Source organism: Typopeltis vanoorti, chromosome 11, assembly GCF_054136105.1.
Source record: "Typopeltis vanoorti isolate ZY-2024b chromosome 11, IOZ_Tvanoo_1.0, whole genome shotgun sequence".
NCBI classification, from domain to species: domain Eukaryota; kingdom Metazoa; phylum Arthropoda; class Arachnida; order Uropygi; family Thelyphonidae; genus Typopeltis; species Typopeltis vanoorti.
In genome coordinates, this window is record NC_143559.1 from 50,728,869 (window position 1) to 50,741,457 (window position 12,589).

At 33.6% G+C, this 12,589-nt stretch overlaps 1 protein-coding gene across 2 annotated transcripts in view; it reads left to right on the plus strand.

Moving 5' to 3' along the window:
* Nucleotides 1-12,589, plus strand: part of LOC150101569 (uncharacterized) — a 288,212-nt gene that overhangs the window by 262,192 nt on the left and 13,431 nt on the right. For both annotated transcript variants that reach the window (XM_090400919.1, XM_090400920.1), the window contains exon 20: nucleotides 4,479-4,622. In XM_090400919.1, the coding sequence (XP_090257045.1) occupies nucleotides 4,479-4,622 (144 nt within the window). The remainder of the gene's footprint in view (nucleotides 1-4,478; nucleotides 4,623-12,589) is intronic.

The following is a 12,589-nucleotide window of genomic DNA, read 5'->3' on the forward strand; positions in this document are numbered from 1 at the left end:
TACAATGCTTAAGTACCTATCATACTTTTACTTGAAAACATTCACAGAAGAAGCACTCACAGTGTTACTAGTAGCTTATTTTATTCACTCACCACATGCTGGGAAAAGAACCTGTACCTCATGTTTCCTGACTACACTTATCTTCTAGGATGATCCCTAGTTCTTTCCACATCTCTCATGAACTGCAAAATTTCACTTGTATCTACACTCTAAGATTCCCTTACCAGTTTGTACACAGTCTAGCCATAAAATACTGTTACAACTTGAACAGCACATAAACCTTTAATCTATCAGTAAATCATTTATAGCTTTCAGCACATACAAACCACATGTATAACATGCATTTAGCAGCACTCAATGTTTGAAATGTCCTCTTTTGCCTTCATGCACTCCTGAAGTCTGTGAGCCCACATATCGATGGCAGCACACACAACATCCAATAGAAATGCTGCCACTGCTCGCTCCAAATCCACCTTCCAGCTGGTGATGCTGAGGCATTGTTTCTTTCAGACTACTCTCTCAAGCTCTGACTACAAGTTGAAGTTTAACAGATTCAGATCAGGACTTCCAGATGCAGATGGTGATATGTGATTGGGCACATTTACCTCCACCCAATGTGTGCAGGGGCTGAGTCCTGTTGGAAGGTCCACTGCCTATTGTGAAACAAGGTATTAACAGTATTTATGTTCAGCTGCCATATCACAGGTTCCAGCATGGTATCTTGATACACTCTGGCAGAGGTTTTGATCCCTTTCTCACAGAAATGCAGCTTGGATTACCCCCCCCCCCCGATACGTCACCTCCCCACCAAACCATCACTGAAGCAGGTTGATGACCTCTCTTCTCTGAATCTTAGGTGCTGTAGTACATGTTACGTGACCATCTGAGACATATAGCCAGTCATTTTGATGGTTAAATGAATCTTCAGTGATGAAAATCTTCTCATCTGTGAAATGGATAGCTCTTTGTCTGTTGTTTGCTTATCACCAGAGAAGTAGCTTTGATTTTATCACCCTCTGTCACATAAGTTGTGGTGTTAGGAAGTGTCCAGTAGAATGAAGATAGGTTCTCATCCCTAGGACATCAATTAGTACATGTAACATCGTTCTTTGAAACGATCATCTCTCGCAACATCACTTTCTTCATTCTCACAGGATTATGACAGAGTCATGCTTTCATAGCTCTCACAAACTGTTGTGTCCTAATGCAGTGTGTTCAACCTCTTCTTTGGTGGTCAGATACATCTGTATTGTTATAATAGTCAATAGTCTGATACACAAACATCCTACTGATCCCTAGCATTTTTAGCATGTTGAAAATAATAGGTGGTTGCATTCCATCCTTGTGAAGTGCTATTACAGCTACACGGTTTTCATAATCTCTCCACTGCATGTTGACCTGTACAGCTAGACAACTCTCTCTACTGATAAACACACGAATGCTGGTTGCACACAGCGCCACTAGCAGAAATGGGTTCGTGCAATTCTTTTGACACCATTAGGATATGTGTGCGAAGTTGTAACAGTATTTATGGCAAGACTAGGTAGATTTCTTTATTATCTCTTTATGTTTCTCAAATTTTGAAGACCACATTCCTTCAGCCTTTCTTCATATGAAAAATTCCACTGGTCAGGTATTATCTTGTTACCCAATTCTAAATTATTTTTTACCATTTCATGATCTCCATGGAGCCCATGCAACCATATCTCAGCAGAGTAGTTTTATCAAACTTTGTAGTAAAGTGGAGAACGATGGTGGTTAGCCATGTGATGATGTCTTAGTTACCTAGCAATGTGGTCTTTAAACTTGAATTCACACTCTGCTTCCACCCCTAGGTTTCAAACTTCATCAGACAACTTCACTGCAAAATTCTGTTAATATAATACTCAGTCTTCATTTCAAAATGTTATTGCACTTAGCAACATTCAACTGACACAATAGCATGAACTATGATAGCAGCATATACATTATTAAGGGAATTTTCTAGTACATAAAATAGGTAACCATTATATGAATAACAGCAAACTGTGACTAATTATATGGCATATTTGACAGCATACTTATTTTTTTGTATGAGATGTGATTTTCAAGATGTTAACCAGGAACTCAAAAGCCTTGCACTAAGTCAAAAACACTAACCACAGGATTCAAAATGCTAAGTTACTGCATAGATCCATATATAAACATGAACGTTTATATAAAGGAAGTGCTAAAGCTTTACTTCATAGACCTAATCTTAATCAGAATGACTGTCTCACTATTCTAGAAGTTTGGGAAATTGTTATCCTCAGTTGTATTAAATAATTATCTACTATATTTTATTTAATTTAATTAATTTTAATTTCAGCCAAATAATTTTAATCCATGAACACATGACTGTATACATAGAGGAATTCCACTTTAAGCATGTGCGCTACTGTTCTTTGAATTCAATTCCTTTTGTTGTTTTATAGTTTTACCGATGATGTCTTATGATACATAAGATGAAATATTTGCATAATAAAAAAAAGTTATTTACTGTGTAATACATGTTCTTGTGCAGAAAAATGGTCAGAGATTGGAGAAATTTTTAAATGTTAAACTGTAATACATCTTTAAACCATATAAAATTATTCTTTCTTTCTTTTATCCATTTTGTCTGCCCATGAAAGTTGCAAAAACCTATAGTACCTATCAGTGCTACAAATTTTGCATTCTTTTGGTGTGCTACAAAAGTAGGTGTAACAAAATCTGTGTGCTATATGTTTTTGCAGCATGCATGGAGTGATAAATAAATATTAGATAAATAAATAAAAATGATATTGTTAATTTGAACAATATCAGTATTTTTGCAACACAACATTGTATATGTTTTCAGAATATAATTTGTATTTATGACAGCATAATGAATAATAAATTAAGTATGGTCTGTTTTCTATAATATCCATTCTGCTGTATATCAAAGTACTCATACTATAGTATTACATTTCAAATTTAGGAATGATATGAATATTATCAGTCAGGGCTGCCAAGAGAAATTTTCAGGCCCATGACAAGTCTGTGGTCACGGCCCCACTTCAAAAAATGCATCACTTTTGTTTAATAAAAAAAAGTCATATAAAACATTAAACATTCGTTTAAAAAAAGTGTACAATAAATTCAAATTTTGGTACATTGCATACCATACAAAATACAAAGATTAAATAAAAAGAGAATTTTTAAATTTTTATTGCCTCATCCACTTCCTCACTTTATGGTTAGCGAAATCTTTAATCGCCTCATTATAATCAATTTTCATTGCCAGATCATGTTCTATTGATAGCAAAGCTAAGCCGTTTACTCTTTCCTGGAGCATTGATGATCTACAGAAGCTCTTTATTGCTGAAAGTTTACTAAACGCTCTTTCACCTTTGGCAACTCTTACTGGTATTGTGTAAAAAATTCTGATTGAAGTTCATATTTTGGGAAAAACACTTGAAGTCGAAATTTATAAATGGTATTTAATAAATCTAGTTTTGGCATAACATCTTTAAATGTGGTGTTATAAATCTTTTTTATGTGATAGATTTCGTCTTTAAGAGGTGATGTTAAGTCTTTCGAATATTTATTTATTAAATTATTGCACGAGTCAGAAATTTCTTGATGATTCATTGTTTGAAAATTTAATATATGGTGAAAATAAATTCTGAATGGTTTTTAAAGATGTGAAACGCATGTGAAGTTGGGAAATAATTGTATCCAGTATAACAAAATATACAGTTCTTTTAAAATGTTCTTGTGTATCATCTCCATCTGCACTTTCTTCATCTGCTAGCTTTATTCTCTTCGCTTTCGACCGTTTTTCGACATTTGGGGTTATACCCAATTCAGTTGCAACAAGTGTAGCTTCAGAGAGAACATCTTGCCACTTATTTCTAAAATGTTCAAGTTCTTTCAGAAGAGACTCAACATTTGTTGTTGCAATATCAGTCGATATGTTACTGGATTGAAATATTTTATTTCAGCTAAAGATTTTATTTAGACAGACGGCTAAAGAGCGTCTGTCTAAAACAAAACACAGTATCATTCTCGATATGCCATTATCCTTTATCATTGTTGTATTATTATGAGAATTAAAACCATGCATTATAAACACAGTTATATGACACGTCAGGGCCCGATGGTCGGGCCCTTTTCAATGCCAGGGCCCGTGACAAAAGTCTCAGATGTCACCCCCTCTTGGCGGCCCTGTTATCAATTATGAATTTTGAACGTATTAAACCAACCGAAGAACTATGTTTTGACAGTCAGGTTCAACTTTTTTCCGATCATAATGCCAAAATTTCTTACCCAATGTGGTGCATTTTGATAAATATATTATGAAATACTTCTTTTATCTAGATTCACATTTATTTGCCTTTTATTTTTTTCATACAAATTATTAGAAAAAATGCTTAAGCATTTTTTTTGTATGTAAATGTGAACATGTGACTTGCTAATTGCATTCTGTTTTGTCTTAGATGACTATAAAGATGCTGATAAGAGAATTGCTATTTTACAAGAACGACTTAGTGAACTTAGAAAGACTTATATGGCACTGAAAGCAGAAGTAGCCCTTATTGATAGACGGAGGAAAAAAGCTAAGAAAAAGGAAAAGGAATTAGGTAATTTGTTTAGAATATCTATGTTAGAGCTTATTATGAAGATGATTCATGGCACAAAAATTGCAGTTGACTAGTAAACAGCATTACATAAAGCTCACTCATTGTAACAAACTACCAAAAAAGTCCTGATTGAAGTTCTGTAGGCACAATACTGTTATGATGAAAAACTTAAATGAATTCACTATACTGCAATCCTTCAATTAGTGCGCCTAATGCGTTCTTTAAAACAGGTGCATTAATCGAAAACGTGCTAATCGATTATAATAACCTATGGGAAAATGCATAATTCATTCCTCAGATTTCTTTTTTGACCCTTAATTTTTTTATAAAAAAATTAGGGTATACTCATGGCCTAGTTAGAGGAAAACCATGAAGCTGGAAGACAATAAAACATATTCAGAATATAAATTTATTATTCTACTTCTTAACAAAGAATTGAGCTAACGTAGTTTGGCAGGCATTCTGTTTATTTTTTTCATACAACTGATGGGATGGCCCTATTGCCTCTTCTGCATATTTTACTGGTTCTCTCTTCACCAGGGTCAGTTTCTAAGCATTGCTGCTTAAAAACTTTGATTGTACGAAAACTATTTTCAAATTGTTTCTGTGAAACCTCTTTGGGCTTGTCAGTGATTAAAATTTCCTCATATTTTCAGGATCTTCCCACTGTGTATCTAAATTTAGCGGGTTGGAATCACTCAACTTCTCAGAATGATATTTAATTAACTTAGATTCATTTGAAAAGTCTCTAAAATCATTTGCACAATGTGCTTCCAAATGGCTCGCATATTGCTAGGAGTAATTTCATTCGACTTTGCGACTTTATAACCAGGCTGAGATTTCTCTGATTTGGCTAGAAAAGTCTTGGAAGGCATTCGCTTCCAAAAAAGGCCGGTTTCATTGACATTAAATATTTGTTGATCACAATAGTCTCCTTCTTACACAATTTTCTTCAAAATCTCTGGATATCTCCTTATTTGCACTTGTAGCTTCTCCTGTGATTAGATCATTATGTAGGCTATTTCACTTTTTGAAACACTCAAATCACCCAGCATTAGCATGGAATTCTTCTTCTTTTCCATGAAGAAAGAATAACTTCTTTCTTCATATGTATTCTCTTCAACATTGCAATTATCTGCTGTGATTCTTAACTATCTTAGCAATCTGACCCTTAAACTTCAGCCCTCTATCTACCCCAGGTCTCTGGCTTCATTGACTACTTGCAACAAATTCCCATTAATATAATACTCTGTTTGTAATGCCCTATCCTTATTCCATAACATTACATAATCTTAAACTTGGTGACATTGAATTCATACCAATTATCATTTCTCTTACAATCAATATATTCAAATCATCCTGCAAAGATTCTTTGTCAGCTATTTCCCCTATTACCCTTTCCAACTTTGCAGCATCAAAAATAACTCAGTATCTCTCTCTCTCTTACTCTCACTCACCCCAAATATTAATTTAATATGAGTTAAACAATAGCAGACCTAGAAAAGAACTCTGAGATACACCACTGGTCATCTTCCTTTGTTGAGACAGCCCATCCATGTTACAAGCCTATTTTGAAGTCCATTCCCTTAAATGTGGCAAAATCCAGAAGTGTCATGGTATATCCATTCCCTCTGCCCTACTATAAAATGTGGGCAAATTCATAAAGCAGTGCCTACCTTTAACAAAGCCATGTTATCCTGTATAAAGAATCAAAGTGCTATCTACCTTCTTTTGGATGTGTTGCCCTTACTAGTATCTCCAGTATTTTAATAACTATTCCAGATATACTGATTTGTCTATAATTAGTTGCATCTATCTTATCTCCACCTATATATAATGGAATTGTCTTTGCCTTTCTTCCACTCATTAGAAACCTTCTCATGCAATTTCATGTTGTAATTTCCTTTAAAAAAATAGTTATGAATAGCCAACATACCACCAGACTTTTACTAAAACTCAAGTTGAATAATGATCATGTGTTGCTGCTGTATTTTGTTTGTATTATTTTGTATTCACCGAAATTATTCTTCTTTTACTTGTTTTATAATGCTATATATAATTTTGTTTCCCTGGCTTTTTCGGTTAACTTCTTTTCCTAATCTGATTTTGCCCTTCTCCATTGTGGCTTTCTCTTTCTTAGCATGTTTTTTTATGCTGTTGTAGGCCTCATCAGTTTCTTTTGGTACTGCATCCACTACAGTTTTAATGCAGGCTTTGCTTTAAAGTGTTATTTATCTAATTAATACCCATATTATTCATTCCCCTAACTCTGGAAATCCAGTCAGATTTAGCTCTAATACTTCCTGATGCCCTTTGACTACTTCCCATGTACTGCTGAATCCACGACCATACAGTTTCTCAAGCCAGGGCATGGCTGCAAGTTGCCTTCTCAGTTTATCATAATCACCTGTCTTGTAGTTTCCACAAGTTTGCTACCTCTCAAGTCAAAACAGTGTGATTACTTTCACCAGTTGGAGGCATAAGTCACCTCATTTATAGAGATCTCAGATGCTGTTACTAAATCTAGTATTCTTGCACCCAGGGCCACACCAGCCTGAGGGTGCACCACACCCGGGTGGCAACATTGATAGAGTAGCATTTTTTGTAGCTAATATCTAATTTGGATTATACAATGCAGTATTAGGGGTAGCCAATAAAAGTTTGCACCCAGGCGGCAAATACCCTTGCTGTGCCCCTGCACGCCAAGGGTATTTGGTAATTATCTTTCAATAACTGTGATAAATTTTCTTTCTTTTGTTCCTCCTCCTCCTCTTTCTCATTCTCTCTCTCTCTCTCTCTCTCTCTCTCTCCAATCTGTATTACTATAGTCGAAATCACCCATAATGATAGCCCTACTTGTATCCATGACATTATCTCTATGTGCATTTTGCAATCCTCTTCTCATAACTCAGGTTAATAACACCCTACTACATATTTTTTTCTGTTAACATCTGTATCATAGGAAACCTGTTATCTGTCAGATTTCTACTCAAATTAGATTTAATTCATCTGTTTTCATTAACACAAATCTTCTGTTTCCTATCCTCCCTGAATACACTGTATCTGTTAGATTCTGTTCTTCAGAGATGTAGGATTGCTGTATTAAAATTTGGATATTCCACAGAATTTAAAAAAAAATAATAACAGTATTATGCACTTTATCTCTTATAATATGATATAATTTTATCAAGTTATTTAAACATATTGTCTTTTTGTTTACATTTTTATATTGAAACTTTTTTTTGTTAACTTTAGCTACTGAAATCTTGCTTAGATATTAAAAAAAAAAATATTTAAATTAAAAATTCGAGCTTGGTGAGCTGTTAAATTTTGAAATGTTAATTTTATTCCAGCAAACAATTTGTGAAAATATGTTGTGACTTACAAGAAATGCCAAACTACTGCTGTATATTCACATTATATATTCTGCTTGTTTCACGATAAAATTATAAATGAATAACTTGCCTGCACTATGAAAGGAACTTTGTCACCACTTCAAGCAGAAGACTAAAACAGTAATGTGCAGCACAAAATTGGACTGGAGCAGAAGTTTCTTTACTGTATTTTGAATCATACACAGAAGTGAGATACACAATAATAGATACTCTAAATACAAAATTAATAACAGAAAAACTCATGTAAAAAGATTATTTAATAGAATAATTTTCGCCTGTGTGTCAAAGGCATCTTCAGTACATTTTAAGCTCAAATTAAACAGTAACTGACAATTCCAAAAAGCACCACCCTAAGTAGCTTAAAAAGTTAGGAAAGATTAACTGAATTATAAAGTACTATCTCCCATAAAGGGGAGAGACGTAAACCATCAGATCTGTTTAAGTGTTAGGTGAGTGAAGTAAAGTTTCGCATGCTTCTTTATAAAGCCGTTCCATGAGGAACCGACTTTTGTGAAGGACTCTTGTCTTTTTCCAATGAACTCTATGTCTAGTGATGATGGCATGTTCTGCAAGTCCAGACTGTTCATGTTCAAGGTATTGAATATAAGACTGGTATTCTTCTAATAATTCAGCTAATCTTTCCTAACTTTTTATTGTATGTATAATTTTTTTTTTTTTAGGAAATTTATTGACCTTTTAGTTACCTTACACTAGCTACTTAGGTGGTGCTTTTTGGAATTGTCAGTTATTGTTTAATTTGAGCTTAAAATGTACTGAAGATGCCTTTGACACACAGGCGAAAATTATACTATTAAATAATCTTTTTACATGAGTTTTTCTGTTATTAATTTTGTATTTAGAGTATCTATTATTGTGTATCTCACTTCTGTATATGATTCAAAATACAATAAAGAAACTTCTGCCCCAGTCCAATTTTGTGCTGCACATTACTGTTTTAGCCTTCTGCTTGAAGTGGTGACAAAGTTCCTTTCATAGTGCTTTTCATAGTTCCTTTAAAATGTACTGAAGATGCCTTTGACACACAGGCGAAAATTATACTATTAAATAATCTTTTTACGTGAGTTTTTCCGTTATTAATTTTGTATTTTTATGTCTGCTCACAGTTTGCCATTATTAAAACTTAATAGACACTGTAATCATCTCTTCGAGAGAGGAGAGGAGAAGAGAACATAGTTGAAGGAGAATTGTGGTGTTTTTCTGTGTCATCGGTATATACAGATTGAACAGAAATTAGAAGAAAGGTCAGAATTTGAAGACTGGGAAAGGAAATCTTTTAAAAATAGCGATCTGTCAAGTTAATTGTAGATATGAATCCATATGGGATTTATTCGGTTAAGCAAAGAAATGATTACTTTCCTCTTTATATAGAAATTGGTCCATGCCTTGCATATTTATGACACAATAAAGTTTTATTGCGAGTCATGAATTTGTTTTATTTTTAGGATTCTCAATCAAAGATAATTTGAAACTGTTCTTTAAGAGATGCTTGTGCCATGGTGTTTCTTTAATTCACATGTAAACAAAAGAAAATAAACAAATAATATTTATTTAAAGCTATGTATTTCAGCCTGATATTTACAGTCCATCATCAGTGGCAACGATAATTACAAGGTAGAATGCGAACAATGGATTGATTTGAAATAGTAAGAGCTGTGTGGTGTTATACATAAAACAATGCAAACATATAACTTACAACATATTAGTTGATGAATAACTAATAATACATTTCCTTAGTTATACCTTTGCGTTGTCTTATATATAACACCACACAGCTCTCATTATTTCAATCCATTGTTTGCATTCTATCTTGTAATTAACTATTGTTTCTACTGATGATGGCCTGTAATATTCAGGCTGAAACATATTGTAGTGTCCCAATTTATGATTATTATTCTATCTAGTGAAATTCTGCTTATCTATATTCAACTTTTATCTATGTACGAGATATCCCCAAAATACAAATATTTAAGCTATTTCTCCCCTTAGTGTCCCTAATATTTATATTATACTGCACCTTTTAGGACATTTAGTTTGAGATATAAAATACAAAAACAAGGAGCAATTACAAAAATATGTCTGAGTGTGAAAACCAATATTGCAGTCGTGATACTTTATCTCGTAACTCATCTAAACATTCTCCCCTCCCGCGTGATTAGGTTCGTATGTTTTCAAGTGGTGGATTGGGCAGCAATTTCAGACAACTGTATTATCAATGAACAAAAATTTATTAAACTCATTAGCATGTTACAATTCAAATTCTAATATATAAAACTCAATTCAATACTAAGAAAACATTTACAAAATAACATTAGCTAACCACAAGTATTTGGCTAAGATCCTATATGGGTATTGCGATCATGCCGCCATAACAAAATTTAACACATACAATCATATGTATAACCCCAGATCTAATTAACACTTTAGTTAACCCTATGTTAGTCTGAGTGCACTATAATGCTGTAGCACAATGGACACAAGTGATCGTTTACTCTATTTTACTTTCTAAAACTATGTAGATTAAACTATCTTTTCGCTGTGCTAATTCATAACTTTGACATAAAAAAACTTTCCTATAAATTACAATATACATGCATAAATCTCAGGACACATGAATACCTATATAATTAATATTAACAAGCCTACTCTCATTATAATTAATCATGTACTAAAGTCCTGGTATAACTTTCCCCAGTCTCTTCAACTGTTCAGTAATAGAACAATGATTACAATTACCTACGATTTCAATTAACATGAGATTTTTACAGTACCTTTTTGACTTGGGTTTTCTATAATGGCCTCCACCGTTTTTCCGATTGTACTATCCTTGGATGAACTCCTCTATAATCTGTCACTCTCAAGTTCTTTTGGCATTAAACTGGGCTTTTGTGATCTTAACTTTTCTTACTTGAATTAAGGACACACTTAGAATCATCTATACAATGGTTGTGAAGCTCACCACGTGGGCACTGACTTCCTTATAGATTTCCTCTTTTCGTTGTTGTCACTGGATGATGAAACACATAGACAATACCCTCTTTCCTTTAGCTAAATGGCATTCCTCGTTTCTTACCATAGGAATATGGAATCAAAATCCTGCTCACTTTTGTTCCCTTGTTGTGTCGGACGGAGATTGACTCCAACCCCGCCACTCAGGAAAACCGCATGAAAAACCTATGCGAAAAGCTCATGAAGCAGCTATCTGGGAAAAAGCCTTGGGGGGGGTTCTAACCCTTTTATACCTTGACCCCTACCGGTACCTTCTTTAATTTCTTTTCTCTGCCCCTTACTGGAGTCGACTTCATCGACCAATTAGGGTGGCGTTTTTCTGCCAAACATCATGCATTCGGCGAGCAGGCGACAACGATGTCTCAATTCAGGAATTGACCCTGAGCGATGGTCTATTGTTTTTTGCTAGCCTCTAAATTAACCCCCCCCCCCCCTTTCCAAATTTTCTAAGAATTTACTTAATATTTTAATCTTTCATTTCAAGTGTTAAACTAGCCTCTCGCATACAATTTTTTATGACTAATCTTTTCTATCTTAAATAATTTTTTTTATTTTATTTTTTTAATATCACAACTTTAATATATTCGCTCTTTTATTATTTAGTTCAACAAACACTTTGTTATATATTTCACTTGGATGCAAGAATATTTTTCTTTCTTTAAATAGTTTATATATTAGCTCTTATACAGGGTTTTATTTTATTTTCTCTTCATGTTACACCATGATAACTGGAAATTCTACATTCTTAAGGTATCAGGGTGTAACAATATGGCTTAAATAAATAACATTTACTTATTTCCTTGTGTTTTTGTGTGAATTAAAGAAAAAGTAATTTGAAGCTCTTGAAATAGCTGTAGCTATTTCTTCAATGAAGCATGCTGAGACTTTCATATATAGAAACTAAAATTCGTTCTAAAGTGATTACATGCAAGGCAAACTCTTTCTACTTTAATTTAAGATGATATACAAGCAGGAAACAGTTTTTGTATTAATTTTCTTCCGGTGGGAATAAAAGTTCTTTTGGAGCCAAGAGACAGACTAAAATCTCCGAATTTTTTTCCAGAAAGTATAAAGATTGTTTAGATTATTTAATTGAAGGAGGCAATATAGAGAAGATGGTTCGTGTAGCTTCAAATTGTGATATGAAGTGTGTGTATGTGTACACTATAGACACTTGTGTAGTTAAGTTATATTGATTTTGTGTTGTACATATTTGTATATTAAGAACTTTTTGTAATTATGATTAACTCTTAATTATACACTTTTTACACTTATCAGTATTATGAATTTGTCTTCATTCTTTTATCCCACTTTTATTCCTGATGCACCAAGCATTAGTGATTATGTGTGGTAACCATCTGCTAGGCTGATTTGAGGTATTACAGGTATTGAAGTAAGTAATAAAACCTGACCACTTCAAATAAACAGCATGAGTTGATTCTTCTACCAGATTTCCCCATTCCATTGCTAGTCATTTTTCTTGTCTGACAGAACTAGTCCTGTACTCTCTTGTGTTCATTCTTTCTCCTATTCTCTTTGTCATTA